Source organism: Trachurus japonicus, chromosome 13 (genome assembly GCF_045865225.1).
Source record: "Trachurus japonicus isolate A0001 chromosome 13, Traja_1.0".
NCBI classification, from domain to species: Eukaryota; Metazoa; Chordata; class Actinopteri; order Carangiformes; family Carangidae; genus Trachurus; species Trachurus japonicus.
In genome coordinates, this window is record NC_140919.1 from 38,317,360 (window position 1) to 38,343,272 (window position 25,913).

Consider the following 25,913-nt stretch of genomic DNA (forward strand, 5'->3'; position numbering starts at 1 on the left):
TACCAGCACATAAAATGGCACCTCGACAAGTCACACACACACACACAAGTAACAACACTACAAGAGTCATGTAATACCCACAGGAGATGTCTCCTTTAAAAATTTTAAGTTTCCTTTGAATAATCTACTCGAAGTCGAAGTTTTCGTCCAGTAAAGACATCATGGGAGCTCAGTAGTAACGCACACAACTGAGCAAAGAATTCATATTAATTTCCAAATGTAGTCATAGCATTTTGTTTGGAACTGAATACTAAGGACTGATAGAGCAGCAGTTCCTACATATCTGATGAGTGTATTTCATTAAACCACATTCACAGCAGTATATTCACGGGGTATAAGACAGTCAGTATGACATTCATCCATTAACTGTGCAAAACTGAAAATTGAAAAAATTAGTGCAAAACAATGTAACGCAGTCCAGAGGCTTATAAAAACACCTGTTCGGGCAAAACCACTTATGTAACACAAATGATTCTGTACAATACCTTAAATCCTGCTTAAGATACTGTCGACTGAAACTTAAAACTGGTATCAATTAAATTTTAAAGTATTCATCGTCTTCGCGAATCGCAGTCATATTCAAACTTAATTATACAACACGCAGATTTAGTACACTATGTAGAACAGATCCATCTTTAAAGGGATAGTTCAACATTTTGGCAAAGTCGCCTGTCCCTCATCACACAATCCAACAACTCCAAAACGCTCTGTTGTGACCTGCATATTCACCACGCTATGAATAATTGTGGGGGCGGGACTAGATAAGCTTTTGCTTCTCCCGCTTTCCCTTTCGGCCATGTGTATTGTATTATTTGAACTAAGATGAAGTGTGATGATGATTATTTAAATTGACATGCCCAAAATAAACAAATTGATTGATTGATTGATTGATTGATAATCATGTATAATTATGTAACATTACGACACACTAAGCAAATACTCGGAACTACTGGAATTTAGTTCCATCTAGATGCATTTGCCTCGAAAACTCCATCTCGTAATTTACATGATTATCTCATAGCGTGGTGAATGTGCAGGTCACAACTTCTCCATAAGAGTGTTTTGGAGTTGTTGGATTGTATATTTGATGAGTTTTGAGGGTCAGGGGACCTGTACCATTCACCTCCATTGTGTTCGCTGAGCAGCTCAAGTCTCTGCACCGCGGAACTGGAAACAACATGAACCGATAACTAAAGGTAATGAACCTTCTCTTATGACTATAGGGATTATGCGTATTTTCCAAAATGTTGAACTATCCCTTTAAGGGATGCCAGATGTCAATGCAGGACATTGGATTGAACATTTTCAAGCGCTCATGCCCTTTGCAAACAAAATCTCTCACCCTATGATGGATGAAAATGTTGTTCGACGTTAGACTTACCATTTAAATATTACGAACAAGGAAAAACCTTTGACCAGACATTGGATTATTATGTTTTCTAGTGAAATATTTATGGTAAAACGGAGAGCAAATGTCATTTGGCACCATATTAGTCCCCAGGTGTCATGTTTTAGGCCAAGTTGTTGGGTAAACAATTACAGTACAGAATAAGAGAGCTTGACAGTCTCCATCATCTTTCATAATTTGCTTCTCTCCAGTCTCTTTTTTGAAGGGTTGGGGTACTGTGGGTTCTCAATCACACCCTCTCCAAATTTGAGCTCCAGGAACGCTCTCTGGTTATTGGGGCCGTAGGCGGTGATGCCGGCGAAGGGCATCGGCACCAGTGGCTGTAGGAAGTGCTCCGGGAACTCCACGTCTTGCTTGTGCTCCGTCCACGTGTCCTTCGTCATGACGCCATTGCGCGGATAGAACGGCCACAGGTCGACGTGCAGGTGGTTGGCCTCGCTGTACTGCACTCGGTAGAAGTCTCCCTCCACCGCCCGTTCCCACACGTAGCCGTTGGCATCCACGAGGGAGCCCGAGTCCAGGTTCTTCAAGTGATCGCAGTTGGGTACGTCCTCCAGATAGATGCCCAGGTCCACATCATAATCCCACGGGATGATGTCTTGATGGCGGACGGCACCCAACAGGGTCCCCCCCTCCAGCCAGTAGCGCACGCCTGAGCTTTCCAGGATATTGATAACATACTTTGTGGTTTCCCTGAGAGCTCGCAGACAGCAGGGTGGCGTCCAGCGATCCAGATAAAGGTAGTCCGGAGTGTCATCCTGAACGGTGCCGAAGCAGCGAGGCGTCTCTTTGCTGCAGCCGTACCACTGTTCCTTCCCGTCGGGCAGCAGGAGGCGCTTCAGGCCGAAGCTCCTCATGAGCTTCCCGGTGGCCTCTTTCAGTCGAGTGTCCGCCTTCCACTGGTTGTGAGCGGAGCTGAAGAGGGGTCGGTGGTTTGCGGAGAAGCAGGGGCTCTCCAGCAGCTTCACCTTCCAACCTCTCAAGGCGGTTTGAACAAAGAGGGAGGAGAAGAGGGGCCGCCCCAGAGGGACAGAGAGGTTAAAAAGATCCTCAGTACGAATGAGGACAATCGCATCTCCCTGCAAAGCCGTGCATACGCTCCCGCTGCTCCCGGAGGCAGCGGGCGAGTAGGTGGCGGTCCACTCTCTGAGGTTCACCCGCAGGTGGAGGCACTGCACGGCGGAGCGAGCCAGCACCGGCGCCGCCACCAGCCTCACGGGCCCCCCACCCTCGCCCTCCAACTCCCTGATCAGCCTCTCAATAGACCGGGGCTGCTCGAGTTCCACCCCGTCGGGCACCAGCAGGACAAACTCCGTCTGGACGTGGAACTCGGGCCTATGAGCCTGCGGCGGCTGATCGGGGCTGGGGGACAGCACCAGGAGCCGAGCCCCTTCTGGAAGCACCAGGGGAGGGTACGGAGATGCATCTGCCACAGCCAAGAAAGGCAGTTCAGGTCTCTGGTGGAGGAAGGAATTAGCCACGTCCCCCACGTAATTCTCAAAGTTTTCAAACTCCCTAAGGAGGACGGTCACCCGTGGGCCGCGGCTGTGTCCCTCCACTCCCACCGCCCCGGGCTCACCGCCAACTCCTACCAGTAACCCCAGGCCTCCGCCGAGACCAGAGGCTGGTAGGGCGGCCCTCCTCGTGCCCCTACCCAGTTCCTTCCTCTTCTCCATCATCTGCTGCTGGGCTCGGGACACATAGTAGAGAATGAGGAGGTTGAGGACGATGGCGCCGGTTAACAGGCCCTGGCAGAAGCTGATCCGCATGGCAGTTAGTGTTTACCTTCCAGTCTCTCTCTGCAGGAAAATATTGGTTTCAATTAAGAAGTCCACTGGTGGCTCTTAGGTCCCCATTAGTGTAGTAATGGAGCAATGAGCATTGAAAACAGCCTGTGAAAGACAAAAACACATTATGGTGCAGTGATTGTGCTTTTAATTGCAAATTTCTACTTTGATTTTAAGCAGCTATTCAAAAATGAGTTCCTCTAAATGCAAGACAGCCATAGCTTCATGCAAGGCTTTCTTTGATGAATAAAACATGGCTACCTGCATTACCTATCGATTAAAAAAAAAAAATCATGACTGTAACTTACCTTAATTTGGATTCATCAACTTCATTGTTTCATTTGCAGAGAGCAGTCCACCACACCATGCATTCGCCATGTCAGCAGAAACTTTAGCTGCGTTAAACCCATTCATCTGTGCTGCATCTGCTTTTCACGGTAGTCTGTAATATCAGCCATCTCTGGTAGCATAGGGGCAAACCTGGCTGGGTCGTACTCGGTAGCAACAAACACAGATATGAATCTGCATTGTTAGCTAATGTTTTTGCAGTTGTGGTCGAAATCTCGTCGCCAGCATTTCAAGACGAAACCAGCGACCTGAGCGCACACAGATAGAAGAAAAAATGTTTCGCCACTGAGCAGTTTGACACAGGCTCAGAAGAACCCATGAAACCCGACTGGGTGAATTTACCATGAAGCTATCATCATGCCTGCCATCTGTGTTGGCCGCAGCAACAGTGGGACTTCCGACCTGAGTCTTTCAGAATAAAAGCCACAACCTCAGAAAAAAAACAAATCAGTCTTCCCCATCAACATTTCACTGGCAATGTTTTCACTGTTTCTGTTCTTTGCCTCTGTATTGCAGGTGTGAAAGTACATATTTCACATATTTTTTGATGCATATTCATTAAAACTTTGTCATTTTGATTTCACACAGATTTCCAGTAATTCTAGCCTACTGTCCCTGATGCATGCCTATTTAGTACTTTTATTTTTTATTTTTGCCTATAATTGGCTTTGTGTTTTAACTGAAATGCAAAAGATTGCTAATGGACCACAATCAATTTTCTTCTTTGCACCTTTGTATTGTTAATTGTTTTATTATACAACCTTATTAAACACGTTTGCATGTAGAATTTACTATTCTCAGTCCTTTACATCTGGTTGAAAAATATTTCCAAGCTAAATTTTGTTTGTACTACTACTTCTATGCTCAAAGCTACCAAAATATTTCAGATTCTGCAATATAATAATAATAATAATAATAATAATAATAATAATAATAATAATAATAATAATAATAATAATAATGGCTGGAGTTTAGTTGATGTTACTGGTTTATTTCAGACAACACTGGCCATACCTTTAATGGGTTGTTTTTATTGCTGAATTTTGTTTGATTCATTCAAATGTAATTGATGCATAATTATTGAGAGGACACTTGGTCCAGTAGCAACCATGTGTGGAAGAGTCTGTCAGGGTTTCCATACATAAACAATACACATTTGTATACAAATAAAATTGCCAAATTGCCTTGTTGTGGTGGCCTTCTTTTTTTTTATTAATGAAAATTCAAACCGGAAATGCAGTTGTAGGTAATCTCTGCTACCTTTATTGTCCTCACACATCCTTGCTCATAAAATGGCAGGAAATTAACTCCCCTCGCGACACAGTGATTGTGTATTACAGAAAACACGGCCCTTTATTTGCCATCCTCACCGGGCATTTCCAATAGCAAACACAAGGAGGAGGAAGTAGATCCGGGATATACAAAATAAGAGTCGCGAACGTAATTTCAACGCTTGATTTGAGCGAAAGACATTTAATCGCCATATTTTGATGTCACTTTAGCAGCGGTTTCCAAGTAATAAGTTCCATTAATGTCGTATAATGGTAACTAAACGGGCCACGATGCTTAAAATATACAGCTTAGTCGGGTTTTATCTTGAATGTTTGATAGCGGAAGTGTAGTATTTTACCAACTGAATAGTAATTTTGCTCCGTGCGTGTGAGGAGGAAAGGAAGAAAGGAGGGTACTAGCTCACAGTGAAGTGCTGTGCTGCTGGGTTGGAAGAAGGGAGCGGGCTAGTTTTTTATTTTTATTATTATTATTGTTGTTTATTACTCTGCCCGTTTCCACCTCCTTATCCTGGCGAGAGGTTGAACGGTTAAAATGGAGGCGGACAGATCCGGCGGAGGACCAAACCCGAACTCCGGAGGCGGCGGCGGCGGCGGCGGAGCGGGGCGCAACCCAAACGGGCCCAAAGCAGCAGCACCGGGCCAGGCGACACCGGCCGCGGCCACCGGGGCGATGGCAGCGGCAGCGGCGGCGGCGGCAGCGGCGGCCGCAGCAGCAGCCGGGGCCATGCCCGGGTCGTCGCAGTCCCGGGAGCCGCAGGACGGGGACGCGGGCATGACGCTTCCTGGGATCCTGCACTTCATCCAGTTCGAGTGGGGACGTTTCCAGGCCGAGAAATACCGCTGGGAGGCTGAGAGAGACGAACTCAGGGTAAATGTGTTTATGATTTAGCAACACGCTCCTATTCACGTTAAACGCCGAATAATAATAATGATTAAAAAAAAAAAAGGCCAGGACGGATATTGCAGGAGGAGCCGTCCCTTCAGTGCCGCTTTGTGACAGTAAAACGTTACACATGCCCCACAGTCAGTTTCAGGATGACAAAATGCTAACGGGCTAGCGTTGCACCTTCCCATATTGTGTTGACCAGGGTGTATTATTACTGGGTAGTTCATGGAAATACAGGAACTCTTGTGATTTCCAGCTGATGCTCAACAAAGACGTATAGACAGCTTCCTAAAGGGGCTTTAAACATAACAAACTATTTTCAGAAAGCAGTAATAATCTTTGCCTCTTGGCCTTCAATCTCACATTATAATCAGATATATTCCAACCACAAAGATATACACCAGGAAATTAGGATTTGATTTATATTTATGTCACCTCAGCCTGCAAAAAGCAAACAAGCAATCCTGTAATACCCTGACCAAAACTGACAGGTAACATAGATAAGGTGTGGCTACCTTGTAGTGTCTCCTTGATATTTAATGCAAGTGCACATAAAAAAACATGCCCGGACCAGACCCCTCTCAATGTAGTTTGTATTTTGGCATTGATGTGGAAACATAGTTTTGCGAATAGACAGAGATCAGATTTTCATACCCTTGAGGGACATATCAAGTCAATCTGTGGCTGCTGTGGTTAAATGATGATGACAGTGTCACACAGCCCTGACTTCCCTCTTGTAATCACAGAATTTTTGAGATTGATGATGGTTATACTGAGCGTTATCAAAGCCGGTGTCCTCACATGCCACCATTAAAATGAGGACAGGTTTCAAGGTATTGCTTTGTGTCCTCACAAAACAATTGGCACAGTGAGAGAAAGTGCTCAGGGTGACCTTTGGACGTAGGCTTCCTCTCCCTCCATGCACACCAGACAGCTAGCAGTTTTTGCACTAAACCTCGTCTTACTGCTAAATCCCTTCAGATGAAGTTCCTTGAGACATAATCTTAACAGACAGCAGTCTGTTGTAAAGAGTCTGTCGGTGCGTCTAGTCGTATTGAAAGGAAATCAATTTTTTTTTTTTTTGAACTGGGCCCCGTCACACAGATGGATGAATCAGCAGTGTGGTGTTGTTCAAACATGACTGAATTGTAGAAAGTGCAACTATATTTTTCAGTTTGAGTCATAATTTGACTGAGATTTCTCAATCCCGTTGACAATATGTAACGCCCTGCCATTTAAAAACACATGAATGTGTCGCCTTTAGGTTTGAGAAGTGAGCTTTGTGTTCTTAAAGGTCATAGGTTTACAGCTGTGAAATGCCTAGAAAAATGTATGTAAATGCCATAGAATTGCCTTTGAGCAAGGCATGAGCTCCCTAACATCTCCAGTTATTGGTTATAGGCTGTGGGCTGAAGACAGAGGATGTACTATTCAACTGTCTACATGCATGTGTGCAACTGCGTCAGGCAGAGCATTGCTGGGCAAGATGGTGCTTACTCATCAAATTGTTCCAGCATTAAGAAAGGTTAGGAAAACATACACATACAAAGGTGTTTTTGCTCTGCGTGGAGAACGAAGAACAGTTCACCTTTTCATTCCTAAAACCAATATGTGGTCTTGTTGCCACACTTTTGCTTGCAATCACGATGATGAAGTACTTATGGGCTTGATGGAATCTGAAGAAAAAAAAATATCCGTCTTCATATCTTATGTCACTCTGCTGCTCTGCCCCCAGCTCAAACCTATGGAGTTATAAATAGGAACATAATAAAATATGGATGAACAATAACAAACCGGCCGCGCTCTCTGCTTTTACAGGCGCGTGGTGAGGTGGGCATGGGAAGTCAGGAGCGGGGGCCATCGACAGGCATCCGACGTGCCATTAGTGCTTGTTGTGGAACTTTGTTTACGTGTAGTGCATTTGCTGCACATGATCTGGTTTCGTCGGGTACAATTAGCACCACGTCCTGTTGCCTGAGAGAGGAAAGCATCGGTGGAGTGCCAGGCTGAAAAATTGACCTAGCTTACATTTTAACACCCACAGGCCCCGAATCCCTCTGGCTTTTGTTGCCATCAAGCCCACTGAGCTCTCTCAACATGCCAGTTAGCAAGCATGCCCCCCCTGGAAATGTCCTGTGCAGTTATCAACATTACTGTACATGTGTCCATAATATAGGCTGCTCACGTGTTGTGGATGTGCATGGCATTTTGTGGTTAAAGTGTGTCCAAGGAAATGTCCGTCAGTAGAATTTCAGGATATTTTTTCTTTTTAATAATATATTTTTATTGATTTTCAACATTATAATAAGACAAGGCAAGAGGAGTGACACGTCTGCTGCATAGCACTACAATGTACATATCTATACCTCACACATTCATTACATATTTAACATAGAAGAATATATATTATTGAATAGCCCCATCACTAAACTTGTGTATCGTGTCATGGGTACAGTGTGGGAATAAAGGTTGAATTGAATTTATACAAACTGTTGCAACATTACTATTTATCGAACTGACGGAAATTTGCTTGGACAGACTTTATATGCCACTAAGCAGAACGTGAAATCCATAAACAGCAGAGAGAAAAAAACCATCACCAAATCTTGACAAACATTAAACAGTGTTGTCTCTCAGATATGAGAGTCTTTGTGTGGCGGTGGTGTTAGAATGTCTGTGTCTGTAGGCGGTCTGTGGCCTGGTGTCTCTGTCTCTGTAACACATGTGCCGTCTCTTGGTGTGAAAGGCCACCTGTGGTGCCGTGTCTCCAGTGACAGGCCAGGAATTAAAGCCCTCCCTTCGCTTTGCTTCTGGGGCCAGGTGGGACGTCCCAGCGTGACCATGAGGCTGGGGACAGGTGGCCTTGTGTCCCTCTGTCCTTCAGACACCTAAGAAGCTTTTTTTTGTTTTTCCCAGTGTATTCTATCATGTGAGAACGAACCCGTAGTAATTAGCCTGTTGTAACGATCCTCATTTTAATTGAATAGACGGTCATGAACTGTGCTGCGCGTATCCTACAAGGAGAAAGGGGACAGTCAGACCTCTACCTGTCCCTCTAAGCATCATCCTCCTTTCCAGCTGTGTCATTTTTTATTAACCACGTCAGTAGTTGTGTAGAATAGATTACTTGTGACCCAGATGACATCACTTCCTGTGGAGTGTGGCACATTGGACCCCTGGGTAACACATCTCTAATTAATAGCTCTGTGCTCTCAGCCATGACACACATATGACATCCATATGTACGGCATTATTACAGTGAGTGCTTCCCGCCCCCACACACAGGCACATATATAGTTCTCTCTGTGTTGTGTCACTTCTTGGTTTCATCCACTGAACTCTTCCATAAATATTGTGATTTTAGACATAGGGTCATTTCACTTTTTTCTTTTTATTATTATTTATTTTGCACAAACATATCATTTAAAATAGTATACATGTCAAAGGGGAGGCAAGGCATCTTTATTTATATAGCACATTTCATACCAACTCAATGTGCTTTACATAAAGACAAATCATTTAAAAAGAACAGCATGAAAACAAAAACACAGAGTTAAAAGAGGAGCAAAGAAGAATACAAAAGTAGAATAAAAGACAATAGATGAAGTTTGAAGTTCTTAAAAAGAGCTCAGCTATAAGCACTTAGAAAGAAAAACGTTTTTTTTTTTTGGAGGTATGAAACCCAAAAGGGCTTATCTGAGAAACCTCACCCATGAAGAACATATTCAAAAACCAAATTTGTTACAAGTAAAGACAAGAAAATTAGGAATAATTAAATTATAAGATAATAATGAAAAATAAGTAGAAAAAAGTTAGTGAATATAGGGGAAAAAAAGAAGGAAAAATACATACATGAATGAATGATGCAAAACAATAATGATACATGTAATAATGAGAAGGAAAAACTTTCTAATGATAACCAAACAACTTCAGGTCCAACGTACAGTAGGCAGAAAGTCTGACTTTTTAGGATGTCATTCTCTAACTGAAATCTACACACACACACACACACACACACACACACACACACCGTGCACTCCGATCGCACTCCATCAAAGTGCGCTGTCCCAGAAATTTCATTGCTCTACTTGTTGGCTCATGGATTCTCTCATGGGGATGAAGGGATGAGAAGATGGAGGGTGGCCAGTGGAGGAGGAGGAAAGCTGCCCTTGACCCTGTTCTGTGCCGAGTGAAGAGAAAGGGGGGGGGGCTGACAGAATAGGCTAAATGTGTCAGCTCTCCACGCTACAACAAACTCTGGAAAGGTCAGTGGCAGTAGGCCACACGGAGGAAAAACCCACCCACAGGAAGGAGAGATCAGATGGCACGGCAGGTTGGTTCGCTCGCAACAAGGTTCCTTTGTACTTTTAGGCTTTGTTAGATTACCGGCACAGTACAAAAAGAAAATAAGTGCAGCATCAGAGCGAGGAGAGGTGGATCAAATGACAACCAAAAGACTTAGCGACTGATGTGGTTACTCAGATGGAGGAGGTAGAACTTCCTCTGTAAATATTGTCCTGTCCTTTGACCTGCTGTTGTGATCGTCTCATCCATCCCTCAGAACACATTTCTGTCAGCTGTTGAATGGGCTGCCTTGTCTCACCTCTGTTGGCCTGGGTCCAGCATGTCTCAATCTGAACCACATCTGAATCACATACAGTAGCGGTGACATCGGGTATACGGAACAGGTTGAAAGTGGCCAATGAGTGCTGTCGTCAATGAATCCACTCTTGACATTAGGGCTGCAACAATTAATCGATTAATCGAACAATAATCTATTATTAAATTAGTCGTAGACTATTTTGAAATTGGGTTGAGTAGTTTTTTAAGAAAAAGAAAAAATTCTCTGATTTCAGCTTCTTAAATGTGAATACTTCTGGTTTCTTTGTTCCTTTATGACAATAAACTGAGTATCTCTTTGGTTTGTGGACAAAACAAGACATTTGAGGACGTCATCTTGTGGTTTGGGAAACACTGATTGATATTTGTCGACATTATTTAACATTTTATTGACTAAAACCAATCAACAGATTAAAGCAGAAGTAAGCGATATTTTTGTGTTAATATAAGTCTTAAATAGTTATATCTTCCGACAGCAATCACTTACATAGAGTGTTTGGTCTGAAACACGGGTCTGTCAGTCACTCTGCTCTGCTCTGAGCCGAGGAGAAAACTTTTCTCGTATCCTACAAGTTTTATCCAATGAGGAGAGAGAACGGCATGAAGGGCTGTGTGTGCAGCCAAGGGATGCGCCTGAATGTGGTGACGTAGGGACGAGGACCAATAGATCCATGACGAGGGCGGGGGCTGCTAACTCCATCGGCTGACAAGACGTTATGGTGCGTTCAAGGCAACCCGTAACTCGTGTTTTTCCGACCTGTGAAGTCGTACCAGTTCGATCTGGTACGAGTTCACGGGTCGGAAGTTACGAGTGGCCGTTATAGTGACTTTCACAGGTAAAACAGGTCGGAAAAACACGAGTGGGTTGCCTGGAACGCTACAAAGTCGTAAGTTGTGACTTGAAGCTGTAATTTACGGTTTCAAAAGCCTGCCTGGAACGCAGCATTAGCCAAAACGACCGGATCGCTTACTTCTGCTTTAATCGATAATGAAAAATAATTGTTAATTGCAGCCCTACTTGACATCATCTTTTATCCAGTGGACTCTATTACCCTGCCGCTTTGAAAAGAGAAACGCTGTATAAAGGAAGAGCCAGTACTGTAAAACAAGGTCGGAGTGAAAGAATGACTTTGTTGTGATAGATAAAGAACGACATACAGCAGCAGTGAAAACCCTTTGACGCACCGGTCCCTCTGTTTTGGCTGCTTTTATGTATCAGGAAAAGGCAGTTAACGTAACGGCGTTGTGCGTTGTCAATGTGATGCGATTATTTGGGTGTATGATTATGTACAAACACACACACACACAGATACACGAGGCCTTGTCTCTGTCTCGGCCAACACAGCGGTGTTATAGGGATTTAAGGTTTCAGGCTCCGGTGGGGAAACTCCTTCTAGGAACACACAGCACGGCACACACACACCAGGCGCGCCGAGGGATGTGATAAATGATGGCTATCTGTGTGTGTCTGTCTGCAGGTTGCGGCTCGCCCGTGTGCAAGTAGGAGTAAAAATGCATGCCCTGCCCCTCCAGGCTCAAGTAGACGCATTCCACTCACTCCAGAGGTGGAAATGAGACACAAAAAAAACAGTTTTGGTGGATTGAACGCTTCATCTCAGTGTGTTTGTATCACACTCAAATGAGTCCTAGGCTACATATAGGAACTATTTACAAGGTGAAAAGCCCAGTAAACTACCTCTCTGGGGTTGTCCCACTATAATTTCTGGTCGTGGTCTCTTTGTGTTCATCAGTAGGGGGGGGGTTAGTGGAGTGGCCCCTGTGGTGTTTACGCTCACAGAAAAGCTGATGAGTCAGTACACGGAGGATTTAGTGGTGAAGATGTGTTTATTTAAGTGCAGACCTCATATCCCGCTCGGCCCCTGTCTTGAATTTGACTGATTTGAACTGAGTCGACGGCCTCTGCTTGACCCACAGTATCAGTTACACATGCTTTAAAGGGACATCTCACTTCATTATTGTGACTGCGGAGGTCAAGCCTGAACCAAACTCCTGTTGACAGAAGCGAATGTATATGTATATAAAGGTGTTATTTCTAAAGAGAGCTGAGATTTTTCTTCATTTTCTTTTGCTGAGTGCGTTTCATCTGTTCTCAACCGTCTCCGGCGCCCAGTCTATAATGTACATGCTGTTTTTCTGATATCTGAACCTCCCACACTCATAACACACTACTCGGCTAGCGAGCTCTGCCTTGGCTTGTGTTTCAGAGTCACATTAGCATTTATGTCCTATTATGTCAGACTGGAATAAACCATTCTGCCTCTGCAGAGGAGAAATGGACTGTAAAACAAGCACTGTTAATGCTCCAGCACCCCTTGGCACAAAGAGAGAGAGAGAAAGAGCGGAAATACAAAAGTATTTTGCCTCCTATTACCTGCGTGCAAGTCCTGAGAGAAGAGAAACAAGCGTTTTTTTTTAAACCTTATCCTCATGTTTGTTTTGTTCCTATACCAGGGCATTTTTCTCCTCCGGCCAATAGAGGGCAGGCTTTTTGCTGCCCGGTGTGAACCACAGCTCAGACCCCAGCTGTGAAGCATCACCCGGTTATAATAATTCAGAAAAAAAAACAAGCCTTTTTCACCCTGAAAGACCTTAAACATTTTTCAATCAAGTTTTTGCCATATGAAGGGAAGCTCTGTCCAAGTAATAGTCTAGACAGTTTCCTCACTGTCTGTTCTTTCATTATCTTTTATTGTTTTTCTCACAGAATCTCTTTAATAGTTTGACAGGAATAGGCAGGCAGGCGAACATCTCTGTCCTCAAGGTAAGAATTTTATCAGCTCGGCGAGGAAGGAAACGGATGTAATATGAGAGGGGAAGCACACAAAGGAAGGATGTGTCTTAGAAGAGGGTATTTGAATTTGGCCGGTCTGAGTCTTGTTTTTCCTCTGGTGCAGATGCGCAGTGAGTGAGGCCTCGGTTTGGAGAGGTTAAAAATAAGAGCCCTGTTCCACAACCCTCTACTTACTCCTCTGGGTTCTCTGAAGTCATGTTTACTATGCTCCTCACATCAATCTTTGTTTTTTTTTTTACCCCCTTCCTTTCACACTCACAGCCTCTTCTCCTTGTGATCACTGTTGATATCAAATGCTTTGCTCTTTAGCTTTAATTGAGCGAGGACATGCTTTTCTTATCCGATTCATTCAGTTCTGGCGGTCGTGATGTCAATCTGAATTGATTTGGCATTTTGTTTATATGCTTCTTCTGTGTGAGGTTGTCGCATGTGTGTGTCTTTTTTGAAGGTACTTTGTGTGGGTTTCTCACCATCCTGTGTGTTTGTGTGTGTTTCAGGCTCAGGTGGCGTTCCTGCAGGGTGAGAGGAAAGGGCAGGAGAATATGAAACAGGACCTGGTGAGGCGGATCAAAATGCTGGAGTATGCCCTCAAACAAGAGAGGTACGACAAGTGTCAGGAAGCTCTCTCTCTCTTTCTGTCTGTCTGTCTCTGTTCCTATCTCCTTACATCTGCCTGCTCATTTACACACAATGTTTCTGCTCGTGTCGTCTGATGTCGGGTTGCAGGGCTAAGCATCAGAAGCTGAAGACAGGAAACGACCAGAGTCCCGGAGACAAGAAACCAGAGACGGAGGCAGACCAACGTATGTTTACCCCAAAAACACTTCTTTTGTGCTGCTCTTATTTGGAAATGTTATATGAGCTTCTGCTGTTGCAGCTTTCTCTGCTGAAACTCCAAAAAAGTTTCTGTTGTTCTCGTTTTCTGCTGTTGCATCACTATTGAACAATCTATTTTCTCTAGTTCCCAACGGGCCCGCTGAGTCAGACGCTGAGCCGGCCAATCAGATGTCCTGGAAGGAGGGACGTCAGCTACTACGCAAGTAAGACCTTGCTTCCTTTTTGTCTCGGTACCATGCTGATGTGTGTCTATCTGTATCTGGATCTGTCAGCGCTCCATCAACTTCTGGGAGATTGATTCTCACGGCTGTGGGTTTGTATTAACATGGATGGGAATGTTCCTGTGAATGCAGATATCTGGAGGAGGTGGGTTACTCAGACACCATCCTGGACATGCGATCCAAGCGTGTGCGCTCCCTGCTCGGGCGAAGCAGCCCCGAAGCCAACGGGCCCCCGCCCATCGAAAGTTGCTCAGACCCCGAGCCCCGCGCAGGTGGAGAGTCGTTGTTGGTCAGACAGATAGAGGAACAAATAAAGAGGTGAGAGCGTGACTCGAACACCTGCATTTCGTGATGATGATGATTTGGACTTAGTGAATATTCCCACCACGCACTGTACCACACTTTATAAGACGAGGCCTAACTTACTCATTGTGCCACAATCTGATCATCTTTTCATAGACGTGACCTTGAAATATCATTATATACAGATCCATGTGAAATTAGATCAAGAGGTAGAGCACACACACACACACACAACTGTACAGAGAGGGTTCCTCTCTGAAGTCCACAAATAAACCTCTGGTGATGAATCATCTGACGGAGAGCACTTAACATGAAGCAGAGTTCGACCTGAGTGGTAATACTGATATAAAAACGCCACCGTAGAAATCAGAGATGGATTCACCATGCAGCAGATGTGCAGGCGACTGAAGTTAATGTAGAAGATCAACTAAGGCCATGCACTCGTCATTGCACAGCAGATACATGCTTTTTTTTGTTTATTTTTATTAAAGAGGAAATATGCGGACTGATTTGTTTTGTTCGCTGTTTTGCTGTACCCTCCCCTCCATGTTCATTTGTTAAAAACGAAGCCGGTGAGAAATATCAATAGAGCCGTACATAAACAAGAGATTGCGGGTTAAGGGGTGTGTTTGTGTCGTGGTGCTGCAGAGCCAAGAGACGCTAGTTGGAAGGCAGAGAAGCTCCATTCTCCCTGTAACAAGTTACAAGTCATTTACTCAACCATCAAAATGACTCTCAATAGCTGTGTAATTAAGGTAAAAATGTAGCATAGTTAAGCTAAAAGTCCAGCATAGTTCCTCTTTAAGTGATGCAAATACAAGACAGATGAGATGCAACAAAGACAGACAGAGACCAAAAAATAACAACAACCGATTAGAGGAATTGCACAGGACAAAAAACAAAACAAAACAGAGACTATTGGTGTGAACAGTGCTGTACATACTGTATATGTATATGTAAAAATATGAATTGATTTTATGGGAAGTGGTGCATGTTACTACCGTATATGTGCATGTCTGTGAGTGTGTTGGAGATACTGTAGTAGGGATGAGAAAGGGTAGAAGCAAAAAATAACACAGATACACAGCACATACATGTTTATGTCAGTAGTAGAAGCATTTTAACCAAAGATAGTTTCATCAAAATTCTAATGTTTAAAGTTTAAATGTTTTTTTTTGGCATACTTCTATGCCAGTACTTGAGATGGTCAATAACATCTCATTGCCATGGATAACTGTGTTATTATGACAATAAAGAATTGAAATAGTGAAACCTGTACCTGTAAAGGTAGTTAAACATTAACTTCATCAAAGTAAAACATTTTAAAAAAAGCTGCACTGTAATGACAGCAAACAATATGGCGTTATGCTGTCTCATTCAGTTCATCTCACTGTAAGCCATTGTCCTACATGTTCTTTTTATCCAGTCACTTTAACACAGATTGCGGCGGACTATAAACGAATGCGTCTATTTGTAGGAATGCGGGCAAGGAAAGCTCTAAGGAACGTCTGGGTGGCTCGGTGCTGGATAAGATCCCCTTCCTGCACGGCTGCGAGGATGACGACGAGGACGACAGCGACGAGGAGGACGACTTCCAGGGCATGGCCACCGACTGCATCGACGGGCCGCGCAAGAACAAAAAGTCACGCGTAAAGGTACGAGACCGTACGTGACTTGAATAAAAAAATGGAGACGAACGACGACCAAGTATCTGACTCTGTCCTTTGTGATTTTGAAAAAACAAAAAAAAACAAAAAACGTTGTCCGCTCTGCTCTCGTGTCCAGATGGGTTCAGAGCCCATGACCACAGACATGGACCCGGAGGACGAGGAAGACGAAGACGACTCGGAGGACGCCCTCGGAGAGTTTGACTTCCTGGGCTCGGGGGAGGATGGGGAGGGGGCGGGAGAGGCCCGGATCTCGGGGGACGGACGGGAGTTAGGTACGCTGCTGCCATAGCAACACCATCAAGCACCAGCACTGCCCGAATCACTGCCACCACTGTATATGTCTTTTCCGCCCCCTCCCACCACCCAACCACCCCACCCTACCCCTACCCTCCCTTTTTTTTTGCTCACCTTTTTATCTTTTACTTCTCATTGTGTCTTGGCATCTCTTCTTGTCAATAAAACCAGCCTCTTTTCCCAACCACCTGTCTCTCTGTCCTGTTTCACGAGCTGTCAGTCTGTGACTCTTTTAGAGCCGTGTAGCCGTCATCTCTGTCTGTAGACGTACTGTCCTGTGGTCCGAGGTCATTTCAAAGGTTGTCACGCATGCTGCCTTCTCTTTTTTTTAATATATGTATATACTGTATATCCGCATTTCATTCTTTAAGTCATTTTTTTTTACACCGTAGTCCTCTGCTTTTATCGATTTCATCCTCTCTCCAAACAAGCCTGTAAAGTTGTGTGAGTGTGTGTGATGTATTTAAAGAATGAAATCTGTCCTCTCGCTTCCGTCCGCATCCGTCTTGTCTCTTCATCTGTCCGTCTGTTGGCCCTCACGCCGTCCTTCCTCCACCTCTCTGCATGACTGGATGTTTTGTGTCTCTCTCCTCTTGCCGGGTTCAGAGAACCGCAGGAACAAGTTACAAGGCATGATGTCGGACTTCCCTCCTAAGCCTACTCCTCCCCCTTCCGTCCCGGGACAGGCTCGCCCTGGTGAAGGTAAGACCCCCCTCCCCCTTCACAACCGAATATCCAAACTATAGACTCTCACTTTCCAGCTCGTCTTCCTCAGTCTCCCCTGTATCCCACACACACGATCGGAGCTTAGATTAATCTTGTCTCCGTTTTGTTCAGTGCCAAAGCCTGCGTGGGGGGGTACACATTTGCACCTACACCTATGAATATTTCCTCTGGCACATAGTGTGGGAATAAGGCAACAGGATGAATGGAGTCTTGCCACGGATATCTTAAATTTTTTACAGTTTTATATATTTAGTAAGAGTAAGCGTGTGCTCTCCACCTCCAACCTGCAGGTGGCGCCTTGGGTTTCTCCTCCGACGTCTTCATCATGGACGCAGTCGGAGGCGGGGACATGAACCTCGGCGAACTGGCTGATCTGACTGTTGCCAATGACAACGATCTCTCCATGGATGTAATTAACACATGTGCTCTTATCGATACGCAGCATGTTATCCAGCCCTTAAAGGGATAGTTCAACATTTTGGCGAATTGGCCCATTGCCATAATCCCTATAGTTTTAGCAGTAGGTTCGTTACCTTTAATTGTCGGTGCAAGCTATTTTTAGAACGGCGGAGCAGAGCCGCGAGCTGCTCAGAGCTACGCTACGGAGGCTAATGGGATTTATTGGTTTCCTTCATCAAACTCATCAAATACACAATCCAACAAGTCCACAACTCTCTCATGGACAAGTTGTGACCTGCACATTCACCACGCTATGAGATAATAACGGAACATTATGAGGCAGAGCTGTTTTATAGGTAAATGCAGAGACTGCTTGCTGAAAAACTGCCCCTGACAGGAACACACATCAGCAGTTTTGCATTAAATTGCCTCGAAAACAACTCTGTCTGGTAACGTTCTGTTATTATCTCATAGCGTGGTGAATGTGCAGCTCACAACTTGTCCACAAGAGAGTTTTGGAGTTGTTGGATTGTATATTTAATGGGTTTGATGAGGGAAACCAAGAAATCCCATGAGCCTCCGTAGCTTAGCTCTGAGCAGCTCGCGGCTCTGCTCCGCCATTCTAAAAATAGCTTGCAGCGACAATTAAAGGTAACAAATCTACTCCTAAAACTATAGGGATTATGGCAATGGGCCAATTCGCCAAAATGTTGAACTATCCCTTTAATGTCCGCACTCAAAAACTCACTCTTTTTCTTCCATACGTGTCAGATGCAGGACAACAGAGAGGAGTTCAAGAAGACGTGGAACCCTCGTTTCACACTACGCAGCCACTTTGACGCCATCCGCGCTTTGACCTTCCACCCCAGCCAAGCGGTGCTGCTCACAGCCTCCGAGGACGGAACACTAAAACTATGGAACCTCAACAAGGCCATGCACTCTAAAAAGTAAGAACCTCAGAGCTAGTGCAGGAAACGGAGAACGAGGGACTACTTTATTGAGCACTTTGAATATAAGAGTTAAAGCAGAAGTAAGCGATCCGGTCGTTTTGGCTAACTTCTTGTCAGCCGATGGAGTTAGCAGTCCCCACCCTCGTCCCTACTACGTCACCACATTCACGCGCATCCCTTGGCTGCACAGAGAGGACCGCCCCTTTATGCCGTTCTCTCTCCTCATTGGATAAAGGTTGTAGGATACAAGGAAAGTTTTCTCCTCGGCTTACAGCAGAGCAGAGTGACTGACAGACCTGTGTTTCAGACCAAACACTCTATATAAGTGATTGCTGTCGTAAGATATAACTATTTAAGACTTATATTAACACAAACATTCCGCTTACTTCTGCTTTAACTTCAAATGAGCAGTTGGAGAGATAATGATCAAACATGGATTAATAAAGAAATAAGGAGCGGATTTTAATAAAAGACTGTGTCCACAGGAACGCAGCTTTGGATGTGGAGCCCATCTATACATTCAGAGCACACAGGTGAGTTGAGTCTAACACACACACACACACACACACACACACACACACACACACACACACACACACACACACACACACACACACAAATTCACACCTTTCATAAAGCTGTCCACAGTCACTGATGCCTCTGTTTGGGTCTAGTGGAGCCGTTCTGTCACTTACCATGGGCGAGGACGGAGAATCCTGCTACAGCGGAGGGCTGGACGGAACGGTCAGGTGTTGGAAGATGCCGGACCTCAACGTGGATCCTTACGATAACTACGGTTGGTCACTCCCAGCTGAGCCGTCACCAACCAATAACTGATAATACCCTTGCTCAGGAGTGTATTATGTATCCTCATGTTTTATACGTGCATTTTCATCCAGACCCTGGCATCGAGAGCAGCGTGCTAGCCGGCCACGAGGACAGCGTGTGGGGTCTGACTTACTCGGCGGTTCATCACCGTCTCGCCTCGTGCTCGGCCGACGGAACCATCCGCATCTGGGACCCTCAGAACTCATCCCCCTGCCTGTCTGTCTTCAATAAGGAGAGAGGTACACGACAGTGCAGGATGTGTAGATTTACTTGTACATTGTGTCCTTGATGCACAACTTCATTTTTCTCCTGTGTTGTTGTTTTTTTGTGTGTGTGTGTGTGTGTTTTCCTCAGAGCATGGAACACCTACCTCAGTGGCCTTCGTGGCTGCTGACCCCAACCAGGTGGTGGTGTCATTCGACGGCGGTGAGACGCTGCTCTATGACCTCAACACGGAGCAGAGCATCACCGCGCTGGAGACACAGACCAAGGATGGTATGTTTGACTTTCTGAAAACATATGATGTCACCTGTTCAGATGACACTCAGACAAATAGATAGAACCGGCAGGTAAATGTGCTGTGCTGTGCTGTGCGTTTTGATTTGCAGGCAGCGAGCTGATCAACCGAGTGGTCAGTCACCCGTCTGAGCCCGTCTCCATCACCGCACACGAGAACCGCACCATCCGCTTCTTAGACAACAAGACAGGTATCTGCAGGCGTTTTATCCCTGTGGGGTTTCCTCTTCAGACTTGTTTTTTTGTCACAGGATGTCAGTGTTAATCTAAGTAACAATAATCTGTGTGTTTGAACAGGCAAAGTTGTTCACTCAATGGTGGCTCACCTGGATGCAGTCACCTGTCTTACTACAGACCCTAAAGGCACTTACCTCATCTCTGGCAGTGAGTACCACTCAGCTTTCCTGTGTCAGGAAATCAGGCTTCTTTAAGGATAAAGCCAATAGACATCATTTAAAAAAAAAAAAAACCTTGATCATCAAACACCTTTTTCATGCCGAGTCATCCTGTACATTACTGGGTGTATATTTTATTTATTATTTAAAGGTTTAATAATCAATGCACATTAATAAAACATTTTAACAAATGTAAACATGCCAGAATTAGCCAAAAGGCTATTTTACATCTGCTGTCCCTGGACTGATGTTAAGTCGTCATCCTAAAAGAGAATAAAATGATTTAGTTATAGACAAACAATTAATACATTAAAGGATTAGAAGGCTAAATCTGAATAAAGATTAAAAGGCAGACTACTATGTAAAAGTCCATACATGCACACACACAAGCTAACATAAACTCAGCTGAAACAACGGCCAATTGCTACAAACAAAACAGAAGCAAAGTTAAGCAGCAACACCAACATCAACAAAAATTGATTACACAAGACACAATAACAAACCAGCAGGTAACAAACAAGCAGAGCATAGACACTAAACACATTAAAGCCATGCACAAAAAGCAACAGTAATTCTAGACAATTAATAAACTGACAGACAACATGGCAGATGGCATCAGAGAGCACCAACAGGCAGAGCAGCAAATGTGGGAAAAAATTAAGCACAAAAATTTAATGTTGACAGCTTTGAGCACTAATTAGCCACTTAAAAAAAAAAAAAGAATTTAAAAGAGGCATTTTTTTTTATGATTTCCAATGTGAGTTGGAATGAAGTTCCACTCACGAGCAGCCCTGACTGAAAATGCAGACTGGCTAAAAGTACTTTTTCTAAATGGGACAACACAGTCTCCTCTAGCTGCACTCCATGTGGGATGTTGATGCCATTTTTATAAACTTGTATTTCAATAAAATATGACAGCGATGATAGTTATTGGATTTCCTGTCCAGCACTTTAAGGGTTTTTTGTATAGAGAAAGTAGTGGTTTGAGAGCAGTGTTGCAGGTTGTCAAACAGTATGTTTGATGTTTTGATTTGGAGGTGCTTTCCAAACTCCTATCACCCTCACATTACACTCAATGGTGATGTGTCTGTGTCTTTCTCCCTCACCACTGTGCCGTCTCTGTGTCCACCTGCCTCCTCCAGGCCACGACTGCTCGGTGCGGCTGTGGATGCTGGACAACAGGACGTGCGTGCAGGAGATCACAGCCCACAGGAAGAAGCACGACGAGGCCATTCATGACGTGGCCTTCCACTCTTCCCAGCCCTTCATCGCCAGCGCCGGCGCAGATGCACTTGCCAAGATCTTTGTCTGACAGCACTGTCGTCGTTCTGGTGAGATCAGCGGGAGAGGGAGAGGGGGAGGGTGAGGAGGGGAGGGGAGGGGGGGTTTGGCGGAAGGGTGCAAGACGAAGGACCGTCGCAGTTTTACTAATTTTGAGAAGGCACACGCAGCGAGACGCAGACCAGTGTGAGCTCTTAGTCCATCAAGATTAAAAGATTAAGAGATTAAGCTGCAGAACTCTTCACTCTCAAACGTACACACACACACTGAATGTAGCATGCTTTATTCCATTATCACTAGAAAAAATACAATATTTAATCTTAATGGAGCAGTCCTTAAGTTCTATCCATAAAGATTAGTTTATCAGTCATGGTGCGTTCATCTTAGCCTATTAAAAAGAGATCTATATAATCTCTTCTTTGTCTCAGCGGGTTTTTCATTTATATTTTTTTGACAATTAACGATCAAAAGTATTTTTATTTTATTTTTTTTTACGTGTGATTTCTTTTATTTTGTTTGATTATAACTATATATATAACTATAAACGAAATGTTTTATTGAATGTAATCTTATATCTTTTAGATTTATTTTAGTGTCATGTGCAGCATCTGTGTGGTCTAATTTAGTCTACCTGTTTTCTTTTTTCTCTGCCTTTAGAGTCCTACAACCACAACTGGGCCAAAAGAGACTGAAGACTACAGTGGACAAATTTCACCTGCTTACACACACAAACACACAAACACACTCATACACACTTGTCCTGCACCCCACTGGCTGGGTCATCGCCACAGGACGTCACCTCCACTCGATTCCTCACTGTTCTCTGATGCCTCAGTGACTTCTTGTAATACTAATCACTGCTTTTTTATAACTTTAACTGCTCCGTTTTCATATAATCACATCTGGAGTAACACTTTTCTACACTACAATATTTTGCTCCGCTTGTTTTGTTTTTTCTTTTCTTCTTTTTCTCTGTTTCCAGTCTGCCAATGGTTATTACAAAGCACCGTGTGTGTGTTTGTGTGCTTGAACTGCTGACACACTACTCACATTTTCACAGAGAACCACAGAGGAAACACACTCACACTGCACAGCGCACACAGCGCACAAATGCACCGTTGCATTTGATCAGATTTTTTTTTTTAAATAGCTGATTAATGGCATGTTTCTAACATACATAACATAGGAATGATTTAAAACAGTAACTGCTTCCAGTGTCGGCAGAAAACACCTGACCAACCTCTGCAACTGGGAATTAATGTGTTACATTCCAAAGACTCCAGGGTGAGAGTGTGTGTGTGAGTGTGTGTGCGTGTGGTGTCGTATTTGGGGTGGGGGGGTTGGAGAATGTTTAACTTAGTCGTGTGTGATTTGAGGAGGCACTAAGCAGTCGCTAACCAGTGTTGAACAGATAGCTTTAATTTCAACTTTATCGCCAAGACACCAAGTCTCATTTTCTGTCTGAGTATTATTATTATTATTATAGCGTCCCCATGATTCTGCCTCCAATGTGTGTGCGTGTGAGATTAAATGTCGCTCTGCTGTACAAGATAGATGAACAATATTTCCACAATCGCGGTCCATTTCTAGAGATGTACAGTTTGAATTCGTCTCCGCAGAATAATGCTGTCACACCGTTACTGACCGGCTAAAAGTCGATAACCACAATGACACCGTAGTTGGAAGTCGGTAGACCACCGGTTTGTACGCTCTCAACAAATGATGCACAAATGGCGTCATTTGGTGCTTTTTATTTTTTTTTACTGTACAGAAGAGTGTGTGTGCGTGTGTGTTTGTAAATGCACTAGTTAAATCTCGGTGCTATTGAAAGACCTCGTCAGTCTTGAGTCAGAATCAGGGACCTGTTTTTTGTGTGTGTGCCTGTGGAAAAAGCGAGACTGTATGTGTGTGTGTGTATAGATGAATCAACTTTTTCAATGAATTTCATTGTTTGGATCATTTCATTACCTCTGGTCACATTTCAGAACGAGCTGTCGCTGTTAATGTTTCTGGGAGGGATGTGAGTAAAGAGCGAGGAGCGCGTAGAGCTGTTGATGATGATGATGATTATATGACAGCGAGAACCACACGGGCTGAAGTAGTTTCCTCAGATGAAGCTGTTCAGATCCTCTGTTTAAAGTCACCTTGAAGTCGGTCGGCCCGTCGGTCGATGGGCGTGTACTTATCCATGCTTTTGGAAAAAAGAAAAAGGAAAAAAAAAAAAAAAGAAGCTCCACCTTTTAGTTGTGTGTTGAGGTTCCCTTTTGTTTGACGTGCATCGGTCGCACAGTAGCACATTATCCAGAGAGCTGCTCTCCTCTCTCTCTCTCTGAAGAGGCATGCTGGGAGAAACGGCTCCAGGCAGGGGTGGAAAAAAAAAGAAAGAAAAATAAACAAGAGAAGAAAGTCCATTTTAAATTGAACCACTTTTGTCAGAAAGATGAAAGGAACAGTATTTATTAAAGATGTGTGGGTGGAAGTAGCACGGTTCAGCACCTGAGCTGTTCAGGTTCTGTAGCTTTGAAAATAACTGAGAGCATTCATCATGCGTGGACACATTGTTCCTTTTAGACGCCTCACATTTCTGATTCTATGGCCTGTATTTATATTGACAACTGCAGGACACACGTGTTGTTTGCTTTAGGTGAAGGTTGCCTCCCAACAGCTGACCTGACTTCAAATTATTTGCATGGTGATATTATTCTATTACCTCAAGAAGACTGAAAAGATCTGATGTCAAATCATCTGTCAGGGGGGCAACCCTCCTCCTCCTCCTCCTCTTCCTCCTCCTCCTTCTTAAAGAGTACAGGGTCACACTAGGGGTCAGATGTCGGATCTAAAGGTTAAAAGTAGCCTAGAGGTAAACACTCCTCTCCTCATCACTGGGGGACACTAGCATTTATAGTTCAGATTTTTTTTTTTTTTAAACCTCAAACAGGGTGGTGGACTGTTGTCTGAAATCAGACGGCGTGTCGTTCCGCTGTACGTTTTTTCTTTGACAATATACTTGTCAAGGAGAACTGCTGCTGGGCCCAGCATCCTGTTTATCCCATTTAAATACTATTTGGCTCCACCCACATTGCACTACATCTAATAGTGGATGCTGTGAATAGATGGACGGGGTGTAGGGAGGATATTTTGTAGGTATTTCTAATACAATTTGGAATAAATACTACAAAGGTGGAACCCGCGGTGGCTCACAGTGTTTTGATAGTGACGGTTACTGATGGTTTTTGGTTTTGTTTTGTTTTGTTTTGTTTGCTTTCACTCTGAGCTACTGGGTTCCCTCTCTGAGAATAAAGACAAATCAGTATGACACATCAAAAAAGGAGAAGAAATCAAAACAGAGGTTGTAAATGATGACTAGAAATGCCATAATGTGCTGTAAATGTCCATCATTTCCTTGTTTTCTTTCTTGCATTTCTTTTCTTTGATTATGAATATGATTATTAAGATGTAAGAATACTGTAGTATCATAAGTGAATCATTCTTCCTTGCTAGGCATAGAACTTGCTTGTGATTGATAATGGCAATGTATAACTTGTAAAAAAGCAAAAATGATTAAAAAATGTGAAAAATTGAAAAAACCTAAGTTAAAAAAAAAATCTGTTACCAGTCAGAGGCCAAGGTAAAGGACTCTCATTTCTTTGTGTTTTTATTTTTTTATTAGCAATTTATCACTGTGTGATATTTTGTACATCATATTAAGCTGTATTCAAACAATTTCCTCTAACTACAAGGGATAAGAGACCTGCTTTTTATTAATTTTGTTTTATTATATATTTTTGAACTGCATACTAGCTTGTATCAAATGACTTTTCTTTTTGTTTACGGGTTCCCTGTTGTATGTCATTAAGGAAGAAAAAAACAAAAAATGAAGATTTTGTACAGTGAATTGAGAGTTCTGTTTTGTGTTGTCTTTCTTGCCTCCAAGGGGTCACAAAAGAAAAGAAAAGAAAAGAAAAAACAAAGATAAAAATGTCGTCCCATACATGAATAAAAATATGCAGTATAAGGTCCATTATAGAAAACTATGGATATGTAGCTACAGATGAAATATTTATTATAAGACATTTCTGATTGTCCTGCTCAGATAGAAAGAAACTACTTTGTCTTATTTGTTCAGCCCATGTCCTCAGGCCCTGTGTCATCCACCCAGCCACTAAAACATTAGGAACTAACTTACATAACCCACCAGCTCCAGTTATTGTCCTGGCTCACGGATGCTGTGCACTTAATTCAAGAGTTTTTTTTCTTCCACAGAAGATAACATTATAAATTCTCAACGCATGAATAAGTAAAATTTTAACATTGTCTATTAAAGGGGTATTCCACACAAG

At 43.6% G+C, this 25,913-nt stretch overlaps 2 protein-coding genes across 2 annotated transcripts; one reads left to right on the forward strand and one right to left on the reverse strand.

Annotated features, from left to right (window-relative positions):
* Positions 1-1,253: 1,253 nt before the first annotated feature.
* fkrp (fukutin related protein) lies at positions 1,254-3,933 on the reverse strand. The gene is made up of 2 exons (XM_085796454.1): positions 3,504-3,933; positions 1,254-3,300 (listed from the first exon to the last, which is right to left on the reverse strand). Exon 2 carries the CDS (start codon positions 3,175-3,177, stop codon positions 1,579-1,581), a length of 1,599 nt encoding a protein of 532 aa, XP_085652580.1. The 5' UTR covers positions 3,178-3,300; positions 3,504-3,933; the 3' UTR covers positions 1,254-1,578.
* Positions 3,934-4,860: 927 nt separating this feature from the next.
* On the forward strand, positions 4,861-25,474 carry strn4 (striatin, calmodulin binding protein 4). Its single transcript, XM_085796456.1, has 18 exons — positions 4,861-5,703; positions 13,651-13,754; positions 13,880-13,956; positions 14,115-14,193; positions 14,344-14,529; positions 15,992-16,169; positions 16,300-16,456; positions 17,085-17,180; positions 17,495-17,613; positions 18,375-18,550; positions 19,039-19,086; positions 19,228-19,349; positions 19,453-19,620; positions 19,736-19,876; positions 19,990-20,088; positions 20,195-20,281; positions 21,435-21,623; positions 22,231-25,474. The coding sequence occupies exons 1-17, from the start codon at positions 5,368-5,370 to the stop codon at positions 21,602-21,604; spliced, it is 2,343 nt and encodes a 780-aa protein (XP_085652582.1). The 5' UTR covers positions 4,861-5,367; the 3' UTR covers positions 21,605-21,623; positions 22,231-25,474.
* Positions 25,475-25,913: the final 439 nt, after the last annotated feature.

Excerpts from the sequence above, each read along its gene's own strand:
- strn4 (XM_085796456.1), top strand. The coding sequence starts at position 5,368 with ATGGAGGCGGACAGATCCGGCGGAGGACCAAACCCGAACTCCGGAGGC. Across the intron at positions 14,530-15,991 it reads ATAGAGGAACAAATAAAGAG|GAATGCGGGCAAGGAAAGCT; the intron begins GTGAGAGCGTGA and ends GTCTATTTGTAG. Across the intron at positions 19,621-19,735 it reads TGTCTTCAATAAGGAGAGAG|AGCATGGAACACCTACCTCA; the intron begins GTACACGACAGT and ends TGTTTTCCTCAG.
- fkrp (XM_085796454.1), bottom strand. The coding sequence starts at position 3,177 with ATGCGGATCAGCTTCTGCCAGGGCCTGTTAACCGGCGCCATCGTCCTC.